The 25484-nt window shown below is 45.7% G+C and overlaps 1 protein-coding gene across 2 annotated transcripts; it reads right to left on the reverse strand.

The window, feature by feature from the left end:
- Positions 1 to 1035: 1035 nt before the first annotated feature.
- On the reverse strand, positions 1036 to 24013 carry G3BP2 (G3BP stress granule assembly factor 2). 2 transcript variants are annotated; one of them, XM_074541945.1, is made up of 12 exons: positions 23819 to 24013; positions 16975 to 17093; positions 14875 to 14956; positions 14053 to 14226; positions 13044 to 13134; positions 12013 to 12115; positions 10295 to 10475; positions 9233 to 9331; positions 5411 to 5513; positions 5022 to 5150; positions 4719 to 4837; positions 1036 to 3958 (listed from the first exon to the last, which is right to left on the reverse strand). In XM_074541945.1, exons 2-12 carry the CDS (start codon positions 17067 to 17069, stop codon positions 3686 to 3688), a joined length of 1449 nt encoding a protein of 482 aa, XP_074398046.1. In that variant the 5' UTR covers positions 17070 to 17093; positions 23819 to 24013; the 3' UTR covers positions 1036 to 3685. The 2 variants fall into 2 exon arrangements, with proteins under 2 accessions (XP_074398046.1, XP_074398047.1); XM_074541946.1 differs by lacking the exon at positions 9233 to 9331.
- Between the last annotated feature and the right edge of the window lie 1471 nt (positions 24014 to 25484).

A 25484-nucleotide genomic window follows, 5' to 3' on the forward strand; every position in this document is an offset into this window, starting at 1 on the left:
GTCACTGTACTGCAAAGGCTGCTGTGCAAGCACTGGGCTTTGTAAAGGTACCGGAGCGTGGGCACTGCCAGGGAATGGGTGAGGCCTGTGCAGCAGCCAGCAGGTCACTGCTGTGTGACAGAGTGACAGAGGCCTGTGCAGCAGCCAGCAGGTCACTGCTGTGTGACATCCCTCAGCTGGCCTGGCATTTCCTCTCTTACCTGCACTAAGGCCGTCACGCCAGCTCCGATGCTGATGGAAGGTGCTCTTGAACAATCTGAAATACACAAGACTTCATGGCACAAAAGCAGGTCCTGGCTGACCCTGTGGAGTTTGAGACACCATTATCTCCTGCCCTTGCCCTCAGCCCCAGATAACATCAACTAGCACAATTTATCTCACAACTCAAGGCACCAAGGTCTGAAAGCTGCAGGCCCTCATCGCTGGCACAGGGGATCATGTTTCTCTGGAGATCTCTGGAGATCAGCACATCTTGTAGCTGTGGAGGGTGCTCCTCTGAGTTTTTGGCAACTCTGGGACTTCTACAGGATCCAGGTTTTTCATTCCAGTATTCCAGCTCACAAGACTGTATTACTTTTCAGTCACTTCCTAACTGCCTTTCATCAGGAAGTATTACAGGCAAGACATGCCCTCAACAAGATACAGCCAACAGCAACTACCAGGAACTTCAGAGATTCCATGATTCAGCCACACCTTATCTATGAGCAGTGCAAGAATAACCCTTTTACCAAGCTTTTTGGGTAACTGCCAACAAACACAAGAAGTAAAAAAACAGGAAATTGGGGGCAATCACTTCTGCACCATCAAAACTCAGGAGTCCCAGAGGAGCTCACAGCCTCCCTGGGCCACACACACACACCCCCCAAGGTGAAAGAAACCACCAAAGTCAAACACTTGAAAGCACACGGTGCTGTGCTGCTGCAGCTTGCCACTGTCCCCTGCCAGGTCAGCAACGATGCTCTTACAATCTTTTCTGTGAGTGAGGGGTGCCAGGGCTCTACAGCCACCTGCATGCAAGAGAATTAGGGACATGGATAAATGCTGCAGACATCAGTAGTTTATTGGCATGTTTAGTCAAAACACATTCAGAATGGAAACTTAAAAGAAAAAATACTTTCCACCTGCAACAATGAAACTAGAATCTACTAGCATATAATGCTCGACAAGTTACAGCAATAAAGATGGTAATCCACTGTCTCAAATACCTACTAAAGTCAAGATGGTCAGCCAAGTTTGTTGAAGTAGAACCGTAATGACAAAATACTCCCACCATTCACAAATCAGCAACTAACATTTATGGTCAGTGAATCCCTTCCTTTGCTCTAAGAGGTACATTTACTATTGAGAGGGTCAAGAACACGTAAGAGTCCACAGTACAGCAGGTGAGCTATCACCATGTAAACTTCTCTGGATGATATTCCAAGGGTTCGTGTCACTCAAACAAGAAGCAAGCCAAAAAGCAGAATGGCTCAGGAGCTCTTTTTACTACTCTGTTTCTGTTGTCAATTATTTCCAGTGCCATTTGCCATACAAATGAATTAGGTGGCAGCATAACACCACAGCATTACAGAAGGAAAAAAGAACCTCCAGGCTACACAAACCACACTGGTGGCAAACTGCTAACTGATGACAGCAATTTGTCCGAGGGCTTCAAACCTAAGGAGTGGAGTTGTGTGGCAAGCAGTTCAAGTACTACAGATTTCCAGGTAACAGCTGAAATGGCAAGACCTTCAACAAAAAAACTGAAATATGAAAATGCCAATTGCTAGAAATGTGTCCCAGAAAAGAAAGTGTATGAAAATAGTGCAAGACTTACCATGGAACACAGAAGACCTCAAGTCTGGGAGAGAACAGACACAGATGCCACTTCCCCTTGCCTAGCATATCAGAAAAGATGAGCAAAATCCTCCACATTACTCCAAACCAGCAAATGATTGCATAATCCAGAGCCAGACTGCCAGGATGTCCTCCCTGCTTTTGCTGAAATTGCCTCTCTTCTTTAGCTTGAAGCCTTCCACGTGCAGCAGCAGCTGTTGGCGGTGCCACCTTTGCCCGGCCCACGCACAGACACGCGATTGCTCTGAGCCCGGAGCCGTGGCTCAGCACAGGGCCCGCACTGGGCCTGCCCGCACTGCCTGCGGCAGCGGCGCCTCGTGGGAACGTGGGACATCAGCCACCCACACCTCGCCACAGAGAACCCACCGGTCACACTGCACAAGAGCCTCCTTTCTATCCATAGGGCCAGAGCCACGTCAGTGTCAACATCAGCTGAGTTACGTGCAAAATGAGTACAAGTTTTTAAAAAAGTGCAACTGGAAAATGCAAGAACGTAAGAGCTGCTGTTTAGTTCTCTGAAAATTGCAGTATCCCCGTTTGATAAGCTCACCCTCACAAAGGATGCTTAGGTCTACCCATTATGAGCTGGCCAGAAGTGTCCACCATTCTCAACTGACTTCTGAATTCAGGTCCATGAGAGATTAGAACTCCACTTGCTTTAACTCTGACACTGATTAAAGAAAAGAGACAACCTGAAGACTACATGGATGCCTTCATCCTCCCTTCCCCCCCACTGCAAAAAAACCAGGCAAACTTGTTAATTGAAGAGCAAGGTGGATGATCATTTTAGCAACGTTTACTCATTGAAAGATACTGCAATTTTTTAAATACAATTTTCCAATTATTTAAATGCTTTGCAGCCGCTTGGCTTTGCAGCACAGTACTTCATACACTATACTGTACAAAATCACCAGCAAGACTGGAATGATGTATTCATAGAAGGCACCATCATGCTTATTACATTACCAGAGAACTCAAATACAGTCAAGACAAGTTTCACTGTACAACGCTTCTCGAAGGGGGAAGGGGAAGGAGGAGTGTGTTGAGCAGCCATCCCTGCACTGAAGAGGGGCAGATAGAAAAATCTGATGTGAGCTATCAAACTTGTTGCATACTCAGGGCTACGACTTGGAAACTCTGGGTTCTGGTTACAGCTAACTGGACTCCTTCTGGAACAAAGGTGTAGTCTTATTAAGGTTTGTGTGTGTACAGAGGTTGGTCACAGCAAGCAGAGCAGATGCCCGCATCGTTCCCCAAGCTATTCTGAGTAAGAGGATGAAGGTTTTCCCTCCGATGCCTCCTGCAGCTGTCAGTATAAATGAGTTCAGAGGACCCATTAGTGCATTTTGATGAGTGCGTAAACACGAGTTTGTTTGGAGCCGAGTGTTCTAAGAAGGAAAAAAAAAAGGCAAGCTTCTCCAATTGCACAAATTGCACTATTTGTGTTTCCAACAGTAGTAGGCAGAAACGGTAACACTTACACAAAATGTGCAGCAGAGGGTTTTTGACTGAAAGGACCTGAATTCTACTGGGCATGTCCTTTAGTTCAAATTCTGTTGCAGATAGTTAACCGGTCTTTTCTTTTCTTTTGTTTCTTTTTCTTTTTTCTTTATTTTTTAGTCTTCAATTCTCCACGTATACATTTATAAATTAAGAGTGTGACTCCTGTTGTGAAACTGGGGAAAAAATGTCCACCTCAATTTAAACTGGAAACCAAAGGATGTTTTCACATCAAAGAAATGATCAGAAGGGCTGTGTCACATTCCAAAGCTAAAAAAAAAAATCAACAAGAATGCAAACACGATGGGTAATGTACCACTGCCAAGACTGTCTGCCCACAGTGGAGACTTCAGCGACGCTGTCCAGTGAAACGGCCTTCCATCTGCCCGGTTCCTCGTCCAGAGCCAAGTTTCTGTGCCATGCCACCCCGTGGAGGAGGTCCTCTTCCGTCCCGATCCCGCATCATGCCGCCGCCCACTATCCCGCGGGGCCCCCCCGGGCCTCTCTCATTGCGGCGGAGATCCCTGCGCTCGTCGCCGCCGCCGCGCGTCTCCCGCTCGCGAGCGGCTCTGGTTTTTTTCTCTTCCACGTTCAGGCGCACCTCCCCGCGGAACATTATGGGCTTGTGGGGAAAAGCGGGCAGGCACACGTTAGTCACCATGGCACCAAGCCCCTTCCATGCAAGGCACACGAACGCTCTGCACTGGCTGTTGGCACCAGCCCTCCTGCACGTGCATGCCCAACTCAAACATGACCCATTAGGGGCTCCCTGCAGCATGCAGCCTTAGCCCTGTGGAATGCCATTCTTACATTCACTCGGGCAGCCAAAGAATTAAAGTGCTTGTCTCAAGCAGAAGCAGCGTTGTCTTTAGCCTCTTCACTGCCAGCTTTAGTCTTTCCGCTTCAGGGTCCAAGTTCCTGAAGAATTGCTCTACTAGGTCTCACTCCCACACCATGGAAATGAAAACCGCTGCTTTCTCCCCTCCAGCTCCTCAAAGCAAAACTGCAAGTAACCCTGCTCCCTCCTCTCAGCCCCAGGGTGCAGAATTCAGAGATCCATGTGATGCTCTTTGAAAGGTTACCTGTTCCAATTTCAGCTAAAGGTTCTCTAAAAGTAAGTTCTGAGCTCTGTATGGAGCACTTGTGTAGAGGTAAAAACACCAAATTCCACATGGTGCGGTTTGAGGAACACTGGCAAAGCTTTTAAAGCTACACAGCACTCCTGACAGAATGGCTATGCCAAAACTGTTTTTCTTTGAGCTGTTTTTGAATGCCAGAGCCAATGGTAATGCAAACCAGGATGGCCCAGAATACTTGTTTAGGTTTAGGCCTTTCGGTCCATCCCTGGAAGGGGATACTCAGTACCCAACGCCAATACTTACTTTTGCAACTAAAATTCGCTGGACCGGCTCAGAATCGTCAAACACCACGAAACCAAAATTAGGCAGTTTTCCTCCCACTCCCTTAGTATTTATGCGAAGTTCTACCACATTTCCAAAGCCTGGAGAAACACAAGGGAAGAGAAACTTTATGAAAACCCACAGTGCCAGCTCTACCCTCTGTTCGTTCCAGACATCTGTAGTGTGGCTCTATGTCACAGCTTACCCATGTAGTCCAAATCAGTGTTAGCTGACTTTTTAACCCAGCTTTCCATCTTAGTCCCTGCAGCTGGAATCACTACTTACTCATGAAGAACTCTTTCAGTTCACTCTCATCAATATCGTGTGGCAAGTTCCCAACAAAGAGCTGGTGGCTGTCTGGATAGCGAATTATCCGACGATTATCCGACTCGTTCTGCTCCATGTCTCCCCTTCCTACCGTCAACACAAAAGAAGAAGGCAGAACCACTGAGGTTAAAAGATGTGTGTAAACCTGAATGAACACATGTAGGGGCAGCAACAAGCATATTCCCTCCAGCCAGCCTGGACTCCAAAACATGCTCTCTCATTTCTGGCTGAAGGCAGCAGGCACAGGCAGTTCATGATCAACCAGGCAGACACAGGTACACACAAGGCCTCAGCACACACCTCTCCTTCACTCTTCCCAAGCAGTCACACAAGCTCATCCACGTTACCTGGCCGAGGTCCTCGTGGTGGAAAACCCGGTCTTTCCCTGGGACGCTGCTCACGAACGCGAGGAGGCTGAGACTGAGCTTCAGGTTTAGTTTCCACTCTTGGCTAAAAGAGGAGAATGTGCATTATTTAACACTGAGCTGGTAAAAAAATAAACCAACAAAAACCCCAAACTCACAAAAACCCCCACAACACAAGACATGGGTAAGTGGCATGCACAAAACAAACTCTGAAAGATAGACATCAGTGTCAATGTGTTTGGGAGTGGTTTTTTCACCTGTCTAAATTCCTCTGTACCAATCCAGGACTGCAGTGTTCATTTATCACTGTTAAAATGTGCAAAGCAAACATCTCTCAATCAGAGCATCTCCCCAAAACATGGCTAAGGGGAATTTTCCATGTTTGACAGGGCATTGAGACCCCAATGTTCCATTATTCACAAATCCCTCAGCCTGACTTAAATTGTAGAGGGCATTAAGCTTCCTCAAGCCAAGCTCAAACTTCATGGATTAGGAAGTAGTCCAAGATGAACACAAAGAGACAGACATATCAAAGTTCTGTCCAAGTCCCCAAGGAACTATTTCCCTCCAGTGCAGAACAGTTGTATGAAAACTATCAAAAAGAAAGAGGAGAACAAAAGCCCCTGGAAGTATTTCCTGAAATTAGTTTCTACAGACTTTTCTACAGACTATCTCTTAGGATAAGATTCACCTTTCCTGATGTCAGGACCATGATGCTCAAAGTACACCCTTCATATTCAGGTACTAGAACACCCATTCCCATTTTTTGCAAGCTAAAAATTTACTTTATGAGAAATAGACAGAACAATAAAAATGTTTCTATGCAGACTACTGGTCACTGAAGCAATTCCCAACATTTTTTAAATTCCATTTCTGTACAACAGTTAAGCAGCTGCTGGTTTGCTGGGTTCTTATCTCGAAAAACAAAATTATCCTCAGGAGCACAAAAATACACAAGTAGCCTGCAAGTAAGATTAAACACAAGGTGAACAGCTATAGGCCCAGACTGCTGGGGAGAAGTAGTTTATATTAAACATCTCCCTTATTTTCCTTTAAGGACTCAGGACAGCTGGCACCTCCAGACAGAGCACTTCCCAGGGGAAAAAAACCCGGATTTCACATGCAACATGCAAGTGTTACACACCCAACAAATGTCTTAACCCTCCTGTCACTTGTGCTCCATGCAGGTAGGCATTAGTCTGTCCTTACAACACTTCTAGGATCACTTTTTAAGAACAAGCTTGGAAAATCAGTCTTCCTGTTAAATCTTGCTCCCTTCTATTTTGAGAGTCACTGGAGCTCCTCTGCCATCTTTCACTTACATATCTTGAGAACATCATAAATTACACCTCAAGAGCAAAACTTGATACCTTCAGAGCCCCATTTCTTGGATACTCATGGCTATCAGGCTTAAACTCTTGCTAAATCACTGATGTCCTGCTGTTAAATCCCAAGTATCCCAACAACCTTGAACCTGCCTGCTTTGTGTGTCACTGATCTCTCTGGTTGTTTTCTAAGGAGTCCCATCCTTTCCCACAGAAAAAGGCTGCCTCAGTGCCTCAAGAGGAAAGCCCTTGTACAGAACTCTGCTCCCCAAAACACTGCCACAACTGGCAGCAGCACAAGATCACGGCTGCCATTTGCAGCCCAAGCAGCAGCTCATTGCAACTTACATCTACCAGCATGCCTCAGCAAGCACAGAGTGGACGGAAGGACACTGAGTAAGGAGTTCAAGAAACCCCAATTACCACAGGAGCCAAGAATGCCACAAACCTCAGCTTAGCAGAGCTCTGACAGCCATTAAAGAAAGGTGGCTCTGTCTCTTCTCTTCAGGAGCTCACATGGGGAGGGGAAGGGACTCTCCCCAAAAGACAAGAATCAGGCCCTGCCTACCCCTGCCTCTCTGCAGCTCTATGACAAACAATGCAGTAATAAAAATGGGAAGTAAAAGTAACTGAAAATGCTACAAGGAAAAGTCCTACTTTATCAATGTAGGCAGGCTGATTTCTAATAATCTACAATTAGAAAAAGAGCAAGAAATGCTGACCTATTTCACTCCACAGCTGTAAGGAACCAGCCCTGAACCAGTTTGTATCCAGAACAGCCCATGTGCAGTCCTTTGAGGAGTTAACTACAGGGGCTGTATTTTTAACTTAATAGTGGGGAGGGGAGGAAACTGGAGTGATGCAGAGAAAAGAGTGAGCAGAGCAGTTATTTCTCTGTAACATCACTGACACCAGCTACAACAGCATCTCAAAGGAGCCACTCACCCACCCACCAGGGCATCTTCTGTCCTTGTTTACATGCACAGTGTCTGGCACTAATGGATCCCTGAAAATAGGAAAAAGCTGCTACTGATTTGCAGCACCTTGTTCAGGTGCCTCTTCTATCCAACTTCTACACACTGTGTCTAAAATATTTTCAAGAAAAAGAGCTCAGAACTGACTAATTCCAGCTACAGAAGAGCTGAAATTCCTGCCATGTCAGTATTTTTCAGAAACTTCCACACACCATTACTTAAAACACAAAGTCAAAGATAAAGAAATCAAAAGGCACAAAGCACAACAAGCAACAGAGGCGTTTAAGGGGACATCTATAAACTATCTCCTACTCTCTTGGACAGATCACTTGAAATTATTTTTGCAGCCACATTACAACCATCCACCTTTTCTGTGGCAAATAAATTAAAACTAATTTTGGCTTTTTGTAAGGAAAATCTATCCTGCACTAGAAAAACCAGTTTTTACAGGTTAAATACCACCTAGGTATTCAAAGCTGATGAAGACAGCAGACTTCCCAAATCATTCCATAGCCATTATTTGATGTCCTTGATAGTCCCAGCAGACCAGAAGCAACACCACATAGGGTGTTGGGTTTTTTTTGGTTAATTTTCTTACGTTTTTCTCTTTTTCTTCCCTGCTTCCTTTTTAACATACATTTAAAGCATGAAGGCTAGTCCTAGACAGAGATCTCTCTGTTACCACAAAATTGAGAAGAAACCAGTGCAGGAGGAACAGCTGCAGCAACACAGCTATTCTACTGAAAATTGCAGCCTCACATAAAGGCTGGACAGGAGCGACTCAAGATACAGCACTCCAGCACACCCTGTCAATGCATGGGGTCAAGGACATATTTTCTGGTTTGAGCACTTTCATACAGATGGAGGAAGCTGAATTGAGAGTCTCAGAAGGTCTCACACCACCTTGGCATGAGCAGGACATGAGTTGCCACCGGGTCAAACTCGCTCTCCTCTTTTCCCTCCTCACCCAGTCAACCTAGGAATGGGAAGATAGCATTGTCCAGGAAAGGAAATGAGAATCCTTCCATTCCTCACACAGTCATAAGTTGGTACAGGGTTCTGTGATAAGCTGATTATCCATGGATAATGAAATCAGCATAGTCCTGTGGATGTTAGCCTTACAAGGCAATCTTGCACCTCAGAAATGATGCACTCTCTTTTTACTGCTGGGCCACTTCCACCAATGCCCTTTTCAAACACACTTCAGAAAAGTAACATTTTGTTGGGAATTGGTGTTTCCCCTTTAAACCAAGCCATTAAGTTAGGTAAAAAACCCCAGGAGTGATTTCCTGTTTCCACACGGCCAGATTTTAACATTACCATCACCCAAAGTTCCACCAGTTACACATTCGTGGCTTTATTTGTGACAAGGAGGTGAGTGCATTAACATTTAACACACAATTAATTTGTGCAATTTAAGTCAAACAAGTTGATCTGTTAATTTAAAAAACTGAAGCAGTTTGCAGAAGTAATGAGACAATCCAAGGTGTTCACAGATGGGTTACCTGTGAGACTGGTGCTTTAACATGGGGTGGAATTCCAGAGGAAGAAACAGTACCACTAGGAGGCAGGTTTTTACTGGTCACTGAAGCCCAAGAGAAAGCCTGCAGGAAATGCAACAAACCTAGGCTACTAATCACGGCAAACCACTGACATTCCTACAGGGAAACTTGGCTGCTAAAAACACACTTTCGGTTCATATCTGACTATTAAATAATGGTTGTGCAAGCATACAATGGAGGTACAGAAGGGTCTGCAGTCTCAGCTGTCTGTGGATTCCAATGGCAGGGAATAAGTGTGTACCGTGCCCACTATCGCTACTTGAGTGAGCCCAGTGCCCTCAGCATTCCCAGACAACTGCTTTCCATCATGTAACCAAACCTAGGGCTGAAAACCCTGCAGTGTTCAGTGTCTTTTGCATGAAGAAAGGGAGCAGATGCCTGAAGTTACAATCAAAAATGGAGAAGAGAAAAAGGACTGGAAAAAAATATGGGAGACATGCTGGAGCTAGAAAATGACCTGTCTCCAGCTCTCCCTGGCTGCTCCCAGCACTCTGCAAGCCCGCAGGGTTAACCACACCAGAGACCAAAGGATGCACCATGTGCACTCTGGTTTCTAAGATTAGGCATCCTGCCTCCAGGAGACACTCAGTGCCCCCACATTGGTTTTGAACCTAGGCTGCAGCAATCCCACAAGCATCAGTGTGTTCCATGTATTTTCAAGGAAAGAGCAGCGGTTCCCATTGTATGAGATTTTTGGCAGTGGTAGCCACAGGTGTTTTCTTAACATGTTAACTGCACAATTAAAAATGTCTACACATGCATATACCCACACACACAATTTACAAGAAGAGCTTAACATCTACCATAGGTGATGAGCAGCACTTTAAAATAACATCTCTATTTTAGTGAAACTTCACATTTTTAGAAGTTCAAAAGTCAAGCCTAGCTGTTCATACAGCATGACACTAAAGAGAGGTACCAGTTTAGGCACCCAAAAAGGCGAAGTTTAAAGGCCAATCCAGTTTTCATCTGCACTTAGTAGCACAGATGTGACCTGTAACTAACCTTTGGTGGTTCTTGCGGTAGCGAAACAGGTTCTACAGGAGGTGGAGATGGAGATTTCTCTTCTAGTTCCTCAAGGGTCTTTTCTTCCACTTCAGCTTTCAGCTCCTCAGCTTTTGTTTCAGATTCCAATTCTGGCTCAGGTTCATGAGAAGATTCTTCCAGTGCCTCCTCTATCCCATTGCTACAATAGCCAAATGCATTTGATGAGCTTATCAATTGCTTTGCATTTTGTCACACTTTGTAAGCTGTGCTATGGCAACAGCCCTGCTATGAAAAAGATCGCTGTGTCTCCATTTGCTACAACGGGGTCTGTACGTATACAGTACAGTGGGAAGTGAAGCTGTACTCCCCTGCCGGGTACAAAACCAAATTTTACTTGCGCTGAAGCAAAGACATTTCTACAGTTCTCTGCAGAGAATCACACAGCCTTTTAACCCTGGAGAAGAGGTGCTCAACTCAAGCACCACTGCTTCTAAAAGAACACGAACACAGTGAGGACCAACGGACGATTAAGCTACACACATAACCAAAGCCAATTCTGGAATGAAACCTACTGTTCCTTTACCAAAATGCTACACAGCTTCCTTACCAAAGCAGCTGTGAGTCCCATCTACAGAAAATCATAGGCAACTTCTGTGCTCTGCGTGGTTGAAAGGTAGGGGATCTGAACATCTCCTCTCTCCAGCCACCCAGAATGCTACCTTATCTCCAGTCACCTCTGTCTCTGCAGCTCCAGCTGCAGGCCACCACTGCCCAAGTGACTCTATGATGACCAATGCCTTTACAGCCCCTTTCTAAATGACACAGTAACCCCAAAACAAGACCTGACTTTGTGCTCTCAGGCACCCAAAACTTACTGCATTATCCTGAGCAAACCCCTGCCAGAATCCCACCACTTTTCCATCATATTTCTCATGAGAAGCATTAAATGACTTGTGTTTAGTATTACCACTGATGCACACAGCAGGTATTGTCTAGTGATGTCATACATGTTTTTTTAATAGGTGAACCAGAAAGTCAGATCTGGCTGTCCTTACACCACTCCTATGTTTCATAAAAAGCACAGGGTTTGGTGTTGTCTGTTTCTTTGTATTTGTGAGGGGTTATTTGGTTGTATTTTTCTTACAAAACCATAAATATATTTTTTTCTTTGATCTGGCTTAGATTTGCAGACACTCGGGACAAAGACCTATTTTTCCAAGAAAGATGAACAGCAGGCTTTCAAAAAGTACATCCTTCTCTCAGATCCAAGTGATCCCCAAATCTGAGTAACATACCAAGATATCCCTGCTCAGTGCAAGGAGTTGGACTAGATGACCCTTAAAAGGTCCCTTCCAACTCAAACTAGTCTGTGTTTCATCAGCCATCCTTTTGTTAACGTACCTGTGACCTAAGTCACATCATACCAAACCTTCTGTTCCAAGTCTGGATTACAAAGATTCCATTAAGTTTGTACATACATGGGGGTGGCTCCCTTTTCAGCTCACTTTTGAGACCAGAAGTGAAAATAACTAACAAACATTAAAGAATACCCCATTTCTTCTCTTCAATAAAGAAGGAATGTCTCAAAATAATGTAATGTTAACACAGATCCCTATCAAGCTAAGTGAATTTTCCTAAACAACCAGTTAAATCACATACAGAACCTAAAGCCAAAGCAATTCTGTCTGTGGTTTTTATTAAGAAAGCAACTTCATATAATAAAAAGGACTTCTTACGTTACAGGATGGTTTTCATAATAAGTACTGCTTGCATTCTCTTGCACAGGTTCAGGTGATGGTTGTCTTTCCTCCTGTTCTTCTTCCACCTCTTCCTCAGATTCTGACACAAAAAAACCAACTTGTCATCTCTTATGGATCTCCACATGCGTACACAAGCCGCAGTAAAATAAAAGCATATTAAGTTAGCAGCAACCAAAATAAAGCTTTACCAACAAAACGTGGTAAAATGAGCTGCAAAAAAAGAATGGAAGAGGCTGCCTCTCAGTCAAGAGGCTGGGCTGTTTATGATTCACACAAAAAGAGGAAGCCAGAGGCATATTACTGCTAGGAAGTCCAGGGAGGAGGTTTGGGGCTCTTTTAAAGCAGCAGGTGCTTTTTCGTATGGTGGCAGTGAAAGAGAAAAATTGCACTATTACCTCATAAATCTCAGTGCCTCAGACTAAGAAGATGAAGCTCAAATACAAGGATGATTGCCTAAAATGCTTTGTTCCACAGAAAAGAGATGAACAAACTCGAGAAACCACCCAGTGAATACCTGTACACATGTTCTGGCTACACTGTAATTTGCTGTGTCTCATTGAACAGAGGGGAAAAAGCCCAACTCAGGTCCATTTCAGCCCTAAAGTAGCAATGAATTACTGAGTGTGAGGATGACATGAAAATAAACTACGTGTCATACCTGAAAACCAGTAAAGACTTTTCTTCAAATTGCACACAAATTTGACTGACCACAGAACACAAGTGTGCCTGCTGCAGCTATGGCAGCAGAAGTCCTGCTGCTCACTGCTTCCATTCTCTGTCAAGCCTCACCCTCTGTGAGCCAGTTCAGCCCTTCAGGGAACACAGCACTACTACAGGACTTCATTTTCCAGAACATTTTGGACCACAGAACTTCAGTAACACCACCTCTGTGCCCCACAGCAAGCAACACAGTTTGCATTCCAACATCTCCACAAACACTTCTGGCAGCTCTGCACACAGAGAGAGGAACAAGAATGACACAAACCCTACACACGAGTCCTTCTCACCTTCATCAAGTTCTCCTTCTGAATCCCCAAATACTTCATCTTCGTATCTGAAGATATCATTATGGACATAGAACTTGTTTGGAACAGATCCCTGTAAAAGAGGAACATGCAGTGGTTAGCATACATGGCGTATCAGCAGACAACCCAAGGACGGACCACAGACCTAAGTTTCTGACACTATGCAATAGGACTATGTCACTAAGTTACTTTCTGAGCTATTTTCTTTTTCTCTAGGCAAACAACTGAACAATAGCTCCTGCCCAACTGAAAAAGGAAGTCTGAAGCAGAATAAAATCTGCTAATTCTGCTAAGTCACAGCAATCATAGATTTTAACTAAGTGTACAGCCCCTCAGTTTCATTGAGGAATTTCAATTGTCTCTACTACAACAACTTTGCAATGAAAACCCTGAACTTCCACAGGGTGGCCATATGCTTACAGCACTGTGCAGGGAAACAATGAAGAAATTCAACATGAACCTAAAACATTAATCTCCAACCACACATTAGTTTGTGATGCAGCAGAAAGAACACAAGACACCTTCTACCTGTGCACAGCTTTGCTCTCACCAAGAGCTAAATGTGAGCAGTAACTTGTGCATCCCATACTCCCCTTTGCCATTAGACAGGAAACTACACCACTACAGCAGAGATTTGATCTACAGAGCTGAATCTTGTTTTTCAAAGAAATTATTTGTGCCAATGGCAGCTCCCAAATGCAAGCTTCAATTTTCTTTGTATTACTGCTGTAACATTTCAAGTCCAAGGAAATAAAACAGCTCAGGATGGGTCCAATACACTAGTTTCTCTGCACTCACACTCTGTGATGCATTTAATGGTACTCTGCAGACCAAGTTTGAAAGCCAGATCCTATTTTTTTTCAGATCCAGATCCTATTTATTTTTTAAAGCCTATCCTATTTTCTGTCCCAGTATGACAAATGGTAGCTACAGGTGAGGTCAGATTTTTCCACCATTATCTGAAGTGTGGCACAATCTCACACATCCTTACTTCTGGAGCAAGCACAAAAGTCTGCATGAACTTCCTCATGGGCTGCCCGTTGTTGGACAGCTCTCCCATGACCTGCACGACCACGCCATCGCTCAGAGTGGCGTGGGCATCCACGTGACGGATCTTGGTGTGGCACTCACTGAACTGCAGGGACATCACCTTCTTGTGGATCTCCTACAAACAGACAGACACAGTTCAGCTGCACTGAATTCTGTACAGAGCTTTACACCTTCTACCTCGCTGAGTCTCAACTAACCCCAAAAGAGCACTCCTCTGAGGCTCAAAACATACATACAGGAATCAACAAGTGAGAACAAGTGAAAGAGTGTTCTCTTTCACTGAGAACAGTCTTCCTGAGCTCTCTCAACTTCAAATCTGAACTTTTTCACTAGGATTCAACTATTTCTCAGAGTAGTCAAACCATTCATTTCTTCACATAGTTATGTTCCACTTCAACAAAACTCTGCTCACTCAAGAATGAATGAAACTCGCAAAGATCAGTCCTTTCCTGAGGAACTACTGCTAACTGAAACAAGATACATTTGTAACCCAAATCTATCAGGACCTCTCAATTTTGTTTCCCATCCTAAAGGTATATTCTGCAGCCCAGATGCAAAGCTGAAGAATCAAACACAACTGCCACTGAAGGCAGAAATAAGCAAACAAAACCCCTCAAGCTAACAAATTCCTATCTGTCTCTGAACAGGAAACAGTATCACAATCCATTACTCACCAGGCAAGAAAGTCAAAGTCACTGGTGAAGAAAAAACCTTGTTTATTCTGAACATTAACAAGGATTACAGGACAAATTTTAATACTCACGGCTTGACCGTACACTGCTTCTTGTGGTTTCCCACTGGCATCCAGTCCTCCATGAACATAAGAAGAATTCCTGCCATAAAACCTGCAAGCAAAGAGATGTAAAAATCACAGAAGTGAAAAGATAGAACCAAATCCAAAAAGAATTTTTAGCCAAAAGTTGTAGAGCTCAGTATTTCACAAATTTCACAGATTCAAGAGGCTCCAGAACAAACTTAATATTCAGCATGCAGTTTGCCCGAGGTGTAGCTGCAAACTCTTACATCAACCTCAACCTTTGGCTTGCTTCCTTTAAGGAAGGTGGCCACTTTGGCTGGAAGGTTCCTCACCCTCAGAAGCCCCTGCCTTGCCCTCCTGCCACTCCTCTGAACGCTGCTCTCTGCACAGCCTTGGCCAGCACTGAGAGAGTGGTTTTGATATTTAACTCTGTACACTCACTCCCAGTATTTTTCAGATAGCTCAGAGATCCTTTGGCACTTTCATTCCATTTCCACATTTTGAGCCTACAATAGTCTGATTTGATTTGGATTGTTACTGTCAGCTTATAAAGCAGGTGACAAATGTTTTATATTTTCAGTAGATTTATATTAATAGAAAGAAACATTGTATCACCCTGTGTTTTTATTTAGGAGCATGCTTTGCCTTGGGGGTGGTAGCCATGAGGTACAGATGCTAATATGCACCTTTATTATCCACCCTTGTACGGCTTATAGGAAATAAGTTGTCATGAAGTACCTTGATGAACTCAGTGTCACACAAGAGTGGCAACAATGGTTTGTTCTACTGAACTTAGAAACTCTTTTTAGTCCTACTATTGTGGAAATAAAAGCCCGAGACTTTTACTCCCTTGACTATGTCCAGGAAAGATTCTGGGAAATATTAGATTGTTTTCTTTGGTACCAACCACAAAACCATGACTTTGAGCACGGTCCAGCACTTCCTAACAGCAAGGAAATACAGAAACTTAGCTGAAGCAGAGCACAAGCAGATAGGAAAACATCTTTCCTCTAAAACATTTCCCTCTAAATTCCAAAGCAATGTCTCTGAAAGTCAGCAGTTCTTACCAAGGGCCTTCACAGGGGACCAAGAGTTTCAACTTGTTTTTAAGGAACTGCTCAAAGTCTCTGGTTGGCAGAGCCCACAATTAAATGGAATTAAAGACTTCTGGTCAAGGGGCCAGAAAAGCCCTACAAATTCAACTGAAATAAAACAGGCATTCAACCACATCGAGTAACATCCCTTCAGACGGCCAACTAATCTCTGCTGCTCCTGAGGCCTGGGCAAGCTTTAGATAATCACCAGCAACGGGATCCTCTGTGCTCTTCTCAAGCTTTTAGTAGGATGAAACAATAACACTTGTTGCCCTAACTCCCTCACTGCTGCAAAGAGCACATCAAGCACCAGGACACCAGGGAAACTCAAATCTTTCTGTGGCAGAGAGCAAGCTGCTGTTGAGACTAACAGCAAGATAAAGAGGAAGCATAGGACACCCTCCCTGGAGAATATCACTCAGAAGAAAGGTACAGCCAAAGAACACAAAGGCAAATATCCATATCTGAGCCTGACCAGAAGAAAGGGGCAGCGGTGGCAGGGACTGCAAGGGGCTAGAAAACATTTCACACAAGCAGCTCCAGAACTGAGTAAGATTAAACCAAACCAAATTAAAACCTCTTGGACTCTTCTCTGCAGAGGTAGTTAAGAGAAATTCCACAGGTGCTGTTGTGAGTGCCACTTGTGCCACCTCTCAAGTGGACAGAGAATGTCCCTGAGCAGAGAGTAACACCTGCAGCACCAGGGCACATGCTCAAGAGTATCTATCCAGCCTCCGCAGGCATTTCTGCCATCTGTCCACACTACCATTTTATCGCCTCAGAAGCAGCACACTTTTCACAAAAGAAATCACCTGATAACATGCCCCACATCCACATGGGCTGCCTTGGTTCTAGAGCCTAGGGAGTCAGCAGTAAGATGAAAGAGTTTTCCAACAGCCCAGAAGTTAGCCAGGCTCCTTTTCTCCCATCCTCAGAAACAAATGTCTGATTCACATCAATCAGGACACACTTTTGTTCCCAAACATTATCACTTGGTGAGTGCAAGTGTTACCTGTGCAAGAAGTCAGGAGCTTTGTTTAGCAGGGTGTAGTACTGTCTCACAAACTCCCGCCCTACGAGCAGGGGACTTGGCTTCTCCATCACCATTTCTTTGGTACTCAGTGTCAAACGCTGGAAGTGAAAACATTCATGTTACTTGGAAGGCACCCCCATGAATCACAACTTCCCCATAAAAGGATAAACATTGTGATATTAGGATTGAAACAGTTACGCATACAGGGCCTAATTCACTAGAAAATAACCAATTCAGGACACCCTCTCCCACCTCTTTTGGAAAAACAATAAAATTTCAGTCTATTCATGTATTACCTTGATGAAAAGGGAACAATGGGTACAAAGTCTCTTACAGAACAGGCGCTTTGAAAAACATAAAAAACCACCCTGAAATGAACAAACAAAAACCCTGTTAAAAATCTCCTGCACCATTTACTTATCCCTTTGGCTGATGAATGTTTTCAAAGCCCAGTTCAACAGCCCTGCAAAGCAAACAGGAACACACTTACTTAGGGCAGCTGGTAGCTCTGCTTCAGAAGGTTACTGTCACATCTGTGAGATGAAGCCAGAGTACCAATATGAAGTAACCATGCGGGCTGGACCCACACTCCATGAGGACAGGGAAGGGAAATCTCAGTGCCCCAGAGATGACCAAAGCCTTAGGTACTGGTTGTCCAACCCAGCTGCATTTCACTTTTGTCACAGCATCTCCTAAGTTGGAAAGGACTTCCAGGGGGCCACATGCTTCCACCTGCTATGCTCCTACTTATCCATACTGTCCTACAGATCATCCATGTCATAAAATAATCTTCAGTACTCTAAAACACTTTTTATTGGCTTGCCAGTACCCAACATGTTGCTTTTGCCAGCTCACTTAAAACTACCACTGTCTGTGATCACGAAATTCCCTCCAGTTCTCACACAGATACTTAATCTACTTTCTCTCTCCAAAAATTACTGTGTATGCAAGGAAACAGGCACAGAAGACCAAGTCAAAAATCCAAGTTTCCAACTTGGGAGGTAATCCTAGAGTAAGATTTTTGCCTTTTAACCAAAATAACCTTGACCCATCAATCTGAACCAAGGGCCAAACAAAAGACTTTGCAATTACAGACAGACAGCACATAAAGCACATGAAGTGAAACTGGGAGATGAACCTCAGCTTAGGAAGGGCCTCTAATAAAGGCAGAAGACACGCAGGAACAATGCCATGAACAAGTCAGATCCTGCATCATAACTGAACTCTGGAGAAAAAAGCCCACATACTTGGCTCCAATAGTCTACACTTCATGGACAACCCAAATTACCTCAAGCCACTAATTCAAGCCACAAAACAATACCAAGAAATGGCCCCAAATACAGTTAGTCAGGAATCACACCTGAAACAACAGTCCCAAAAACATGCAGGTAATGCACAAGGCAAGGCCTGAAAAACAAGTCTTGAACCTCCAGATGACAGGGTTATCCAAAATCCTATCATAATATAGGGGTTTTAACCAAACCCTTAGATATAAGTCACCAAGACTCTGGAACACAGCATTAGTTTTGCCTCACAGGAAGCCCCAGAGGAAGTAATTATGCTAATGAGACATAAAACCAAATGTCAAAATACTACGGGATTTGAGCCCTGTACATGGATACAAATCCCCTACAGAACAGGTGCTTTGAAAAGATAAAAAGCCACCCTGAAATGAACTAACCAAAACACTGGAGTTTGTTTTTTTTTTCAAAGCAGGAAGAAAGAAAACAAAATATGAATTCTAGGAATTCTACTTAGAAACCAGCCTTAAAAAACAAGGACATCTCACACATTCTAGAGGTGAGAGTATCCTTTTTTTTGTTCCATGCCTCACAGGCAGATGATGAACACAAGACTGGTAACAGGATCTACACCCTGAGCACCTGGGATAATACACAAAGATGGAGCCTCATCAGGATATTCTGAAGAACCTGTTAAAAAGCAGATGATGGCCACCACACGTTCTTATGAATATAGCAAGAGGCAAAGCATACTTGTTAACAAATTTCTGGCATTCCTCAATGAAGACTGCAAATGTCTCTGGGTACAAAACATCATAATCTGTGACAAGGCATTCCACTACAGGAGATCTGTATCCTACTGCATCTTGGCTTCATTGGAAGCTGTCCTATTTCCTTGCCCAGCACCTCTTCCACATTTCACGTGACAGCACCACGGTGCTTGACACACATGACACCATCACATAATTTTAGAGGATGTCTCAGTACAATCCTTCACTGGTCTCAGTGTTATTTCCTCTCATTATTTCCTGAAAGATCTCAATAGGGATAGCAGAGCCTTAACGAACTGTTTGGGTCTCCCAGGCCATTAAAAGGCAGTGAAATAAAATCAGAGGTACTCCTTGCTAGCAACCTGGGTGCCATGAAACCAGGCTTTCCAAAGATTAAAATCTCCACGTGTCCCAGTTAGTACAGCACCTCCCTGAAGTCAAGGACCGGAGCCTTAGCAGGCCCAAGGGGTTTGGAGGTAAACACACCAGTGAAATGTAAGCCCAAAGTCAGGGCATGAGCATCAGCAATTCAAACAGGCCAGATTTACAAGGAACAGTATGTCCATGGATTGCCAGGCATCAAGGGAAGTCCCATTGATAGCAACACTCTATAAAAGCTCCACTTCCAGTTTCCACCAGCACACACTCAAGAGTCAGTAAACAACAAACTAAGAAAGAAGACTCTGAGTGCTCTTCTCAGCTGAATGTCATGAGCCACACTCTTAGATCAGCCTGAGCAGCCATTGAGAGATGAGAACTTATGGCTCAAGGCACTCAGGTACACACTAGCCAGAAACAAAATACTGCTCTCAGTCTGAGATCCCAGCACTGAGGTGGCACCCACCAGAAATCAAATACACTCATCTGCTGGCTCCTTTATGGTACAACTGTCCTGTTAAAATAATCCCTGCACCCATGCACAATGGCCAAAAACCATAAGCCACCTGGACAGGGTACCAGGAACAGCCAGGCAGCTGCTGCTCAACCACAGGCACTCCTACCTACATCCAGCTGACGTAATAACTCATGGACAAGGTTTCATTTCCACCTTAGGCACTATCTCTGGTTCCTCTGTTACCAGGAAGGCACACTGGATTTCCAGTGCTTTCCTCAACCAAGGAGAATCAGGAGCCACACAAAATATTTTGCAGTACACTCACGAGCTGAAAGGCACAATGCAACATGGAATCTCTTCCTTCCCAAGGCTCAGAGGTGAGGAACGTGATTCCAAAACTAAAGAACACACACACACACGCACACCAGTGAAGCATCCTTGCAACTTCAACTGGTGTGACTCAAGTTCATAACAATAACTTCAGCCTACAGGCAGGATTTCTTTCAGGAGAACAAAAACAATGAGAGAACTGGCACAGAAAGGAATTATTTGCTATGTGCAGGCAAAAATAAGCAAACAAACAAAAGCAGAAAAGATAATTTCCTCCAAAGAGCAACTGCACAGTACTGAAATTCACCCAACACCTTCCAACGGCCATGACAAATAAAGCAAGGAATCAGCCTTTGCAACAAGGTGAAACTGCTGAGGGCTGACGGGATGAGGTACAGCCCACATGGGGACAATTGTGTAGGAGCACGTGAGAATCAACTACAATCATTTCTCAAGTCCACACTCCAGCAAGAGCATGCAAAACCATTCAACCTGTAATCATCTTTATACACAAAACTTTATTAAGCTGTGTTTGTCTCTTGTTTAACTGAATGAAAAAAAGCAAGGAGAAACCAAATCCAAATCATCATCCATTAGTTTGCACTTGGGCAAAAGAAACAGAAAACAAACCAGAACAAAGCTGAACTGAATTTTGACAGTCGCTGAAGAAAGCATCACCTCAACTTGAACATAACCTCCATCAAGAGAAACTTCTAAGCTTTGCCAGAGAGCTTTGGGCTTCACCGGTTGTTTTTTAAAAAAAAATGTAAGCAAACAAAATTTTGTTTTATTGGCAAGCAAACTTCATCCTCTGAACTAGTCATCCATAGATCAATTTGTTCATAACTACAGGCACACAGACATCAAGCTATCATTTTATAGAAATCAGCAACAGCATGGCTTGTTTGTACATCTATAAGCTTGCAACTCTTGTCCAAGTTGTTAATCAGGTTTGAATACACCACTTAAAACGAAAATAAATTTGAGAAAAATGTTCTTGCAAATCAGGAAGATGTTCCCACACAGCAGGCACACTAAGCAAAGCCACAAGGGACTCGGTGCCACCTGGCACACCTCTGGAGCTGAAGGACAACAGAAGGGAAGGGGACAGCAGCTTTCACAATCTTGGACACGTTTGTCCTGAACCCAGATTATCAGTTTCAATCTGCATTTCTTACAAGCAGACAAGCAAAATCTAATGCCACGCAGGGCGTGCTTGCTCCTGCAATCCATAAGCGCACCTCTGAGAAGCCATCGGTGCCACGCCTGGAATAAAGCTGAAATTCCAAACCCATGGCCCAGCAGGCCCAAGCAGGGCATCCCACACACTGCCCTGGCAGGTGCCCATGCACAGGCAAAGCAGCACAAACTGCAAGAGAAATATCCTGCAAGGGCAATGAGAAGCCCCAGAGCACACCCCAGTACTGCCAGTACCACCCCTGTGCCATGCTCTGCATCCTCCATCTGCAGCAAGGACCAGGAGCCCTGTGTCACCTACCAGGGTCCCTTTGCTTTATGATCTCCTTTGCCTCTGTGCTGCATCCTGAACTGGCTGAGCTGAAGGCACAGCACGCAGCTCTCTCCAAGCAAGCTCTCCTCAGAGGCTGCTTTAGTTTTGGTTTGTTCTTGGGCTTTTGGGAGGAGTTTAACAGCACCCTGTATCTTAGGCACACAGCTGTCACAGGGCACCATCCTCTGGGCAATTTAGCTGTGCAAAATTGGCCCAAAAGGGCCAAGCCCCAACCAAAGAGCAATAACAAGTGATCTGCTCTGGGGGAGCCTTTCCACCTCTGTGTCATCACCCAAGACCAGGTTCAGTGCCTTTCTCCTAGTGTCTCATCAGATACATCTATTAGTCTGACATACCCATCTTCTCATGCTACTTGAGTTGCAACACATTCTTTATTTGTTAAATGCTCTCCAAAGCAGCGGCATCCAGCGCCACAACTACCACAGCAGAAGACTCAAATGCAACACTGTGCTTTAAGGCACGGTGGTTCCTCACTGTATTTTCAGTGCTGTGAAATAACCTTAAGCATGAGAATAGATGCTGAATTTGAATCCTCAGTTCCATATTCCTTTACATTCAGAAACACTCATATTGATATCAGCAGTTACATGGTTGATGGACATTTGGTTTTCTCTTCAGTTAAAGCCAGTTTTCAGAGAAAAGATTTATGAAAAAATCACCAAATGCAGATCATAACCTCACACAGCAACCCCACATCTGCCAAGCAGACGATTCTAAGAACACTTCCAAAGGCAAACCAAGATGATGTTTCTGACATCCAGGCGACCAGGGTTCACAAGAAGGTGGAATCCTTCAGAATGACAAGCTTTCTAGGGGAGGCATGGCCCTGTACCCACACCCACAATGGATGCAGAAATGCCTCCCACACGAGAAGTCAAGGCCAGAAGTAAGGAAACACCAGTTTGTCAGCAACCACTTCTCAGCTCCCAATCCAAGCTGACAAATCCTACACTCGCTTGCAGTGCTACAGTAACAGAGCCATGTTACATTCAGAACTTGGGTATAGAGCGATATAACTTCCACTACTTCTCAACTCTTCCCAAGTACCTTGGGCATCTTTACACTTCTTTCTGCAGGAAGGAAAGCAGATCATTCGTGCACTCAGCTGAAGAACACACAGAAAGGCTTCGGAGCTGCCAAACCAGCACGGAAGGCCACAATAACAACATCCATACAACTGACTGAGACTGTCTGGTTGAAATTAACAATAATGTCATATGCTCTCCTTCCCTCCTGTGATAGTCCTCTTATGCAGTGGTAGCTGGAACTAAGACCAAGATCCAGGCTCACCCAGCTACCCCAAGGGATTTAAAAGATTTGCTGTGGAGATGCTGCTGGGCACCCACACTGCAACTGCGGTGGCCTCCGAGGTGAAGGGTGGCAGAAGCCTGAGAACCCAATGAGCTCAACTCAGGTGACAAACGAGAGCAGCTCAGAAAAAAACTACTCAAGGTATCCAGCTCTGCAGAATAAAAGGAGCTCACAACAACTTCTGCAATATCACTCCATGTGCAAACAGAGCAGCCTGGGTTACGACTGAGGAAAGGGGAAGTGCAGAAAGGTGAGGTCTGCAGAGCTGGGGCAGCCCTCACAGCCAGGTTGCCACGGCTGTGCTAACTTGTAGAGCTGAGGGGCCCGCTGAACCGAGGGTGGGGAGCTAAGGGAGCTTCAGCAGCACGACCGAGGCCGGCGCAGCAGCACCCTGCCTATGCCAAATCCCGCGTACCTCTGGAGGCCCCTGCACAGGGATCGATCCATGAAATGAGACAGGAAGCGGCGCCCGCAGGGCCCAACATCACAGCCAGCATCGCGCAACGCGGGGCTTGGGGGCGCTTTTCCCCGGCCGCCCGGGGCGAGGCGGAAGAGCCGCCAAGGTGACGGCGAACAAAAGCCGCCTCCCCCCCGCTCCGAGCCGAGCCGGGAGCCAGCGGCCGGGGCGGGCAGCGAAGGGCAAAGCCGGGCCCCGGGGCGCTGCCCGCCCCAGCGCCGTTCCCGCCGCTGCCCTCAGCCCCTCACGCGCCGCTCCCTCAGGGCCGCTGAAAGGCCGCCCCCGCCCCGCACACAAACACAGCCCGCGCCGGGGCCTACCCTGCCCCCCGCCCCCCACGCCGCTCACCTAAGGGACAAAAGTCTCGGGGCGCGGGGCCGGGGCGCGTTTTCGCCCACGCCGCCGGGAGCAGCGCGGAGCCGGGCGCGGCGAGGGTGTCCCTCGGGCGGCGCGTCCCGCAGCGCGGGCAGCACAGGGCGAGCGGGGCGCGGCGGCGGCGGCGGTGTCACAGCCGGGCGGGCGGGCGGGGGAGGGCGGGCGACCGCGGCTCCCGTGCGTGCCTGCGTGCGCGCGCGCGCCGGCGCAGATCCGGGGGGAGGGCGGGGTAGCCACGGGAAGGGCGGGGCGTTCTCCGGGGCTCTCCGCCAATCAGCGGCGGGCTGGTGCGGTGACGTCAGGGGCTGGCGCGTATTTACCATGGCCGGGATGGAGGCGCAGCTCCCAGGTGCGCGAGCAGCGGCGGCGGGAGCGGGGCCGCGGGCAGGGCCGGCTCCGCTCTTTGCTCCTGCTGTGCCTGTTCTCCTTCTTCTGTAAAGTTAGCACTTCGCAGCTTCTCATGGAAATAGAAACGCTTCTGAGTTGTGCTGGAATAACGAACTATCCATGCCTGCAGGTTGAATACCAGATAATTCCATTACTGCGTAGCAGAATTTGTCCCTTGGAGTGTATTGCATCTCCAAGAGGACAGTTTGAGTGTGTCAGACATCGCTTTTGGAAGCAGCTCACTTTGTTTCTTGGGGTTGTGTATGTGAGGATGCAAATAGTGAAATAAATTCTGGCTTGTGGAGGAACCTGGTGTTGGTTGTTTCCTGTTTTCTTGCCAAGGACCAGAATCTTGCTATGGCAACTTAAACATATCAGGTGAGTTCTGCTGTGTGTCTGCCCGGGATCCTCACTGTGGGGAAGGGGAGGAGGAACCATTCCTAACCTCTGAATATCTCAACACCTTCAGTTTAGGAGGAAGACTTTTTTTCTTTTCTCTGCCTTGTTTTGCAGCTGGTGGGCAATGAGGTGTAGGAGCATCTGGGCCTTTACAAGGGCTGTTGTGAGTGAGCTCCAGCTGGGCTTTGTAGCACTGGTGTGCTGCTGGGCAGGCAAGCAGTCGGGGATGCACAGCTCGGGCATGCGTGACTGTGCTCAGCGAAGCTGGGGCTGTGTGGTGACTGCAGGCTGGAGTTTCCCTCCTTTGCATCAGGAAACTGCTGACATGGCTATGGTTGCTATAGGTGCCTCATTATTTGGTGACCAAACCCGACGGAAGGGCTATTTGTTGCCCAACAAATTAAAAACTCTCTGGACCACGTGCTGGGTGGGTAATTTCATTCTGTAGTTGATAAGGAAAATGAAATCCTCAAAGCTCTTGATTTAAACTGTCATGTGAGAAGGCTTGTCTCCCTGGACTGAAATGAACTGATGGTACTGGCACTTTCTGTGCCCATGTGCTGGGGCTGCAAGTAAAATTGCTTTGGCTGGATATGTAGAATAAGCCAAGCACTGCCAAACCCTACCAGAAACTATGAGGAGGGCACCATCAGACTGGCAGCTGCCATGTGGGTGCAGTGCCTGAAGCGTTTGAGGTTCTGGTCCTTGGCTGTTGCTCCTCAGCAGGAATCTCAAATATGTTGCAGTAGCATCCAATGGGGGCATTCAGCATCTGGAAGCAATTTATGAACTTCGTGGTGCTCTTGGACTTGAAACATCAGTCTTATTTAGGTAAGCTTCTGATTCTCACTGA

This window comes from Zonotrichia albicollis, chromosome 5 (assembly GCF_047830755.1).
Source record: "Zonotrichia albicollis isolate bZonAlb1 chromosome 5, bZonAlb1.hap1, whole genome shotgun sequence".
Classification (NCBI taxonomy): domain Eukaryota; kingdom Metazoa; phylum Chordata; class Aves; order Passeriformes; family Passerellidae; genus Zonotrichia; species Zonotrichia albicollis.

Coding starts and splice junctions, on each gene's coding strand:
- G3BP2 (XM_074541945.1), bottom strand. CDS start 17,069: ATGGTGATGGAGAAGCCAAGTCCCCTGCTCGTAGGGCGGGAGTTTGTG. Junction 9,332..10,294: donor TACCGCAAGAACCACCAAAG/GTTAGTTACAGG, acceptor CATTTCCTGCAG/GCTTTCTCTTGGGCTTCAGT. Junction 5,514..9,232: donor TTAAAGCACCAGTCTCACAG/GTAACCCATCTG, acceptor CTCCTCTTTTAG/CCAAGAGTGGAAACTAAACC.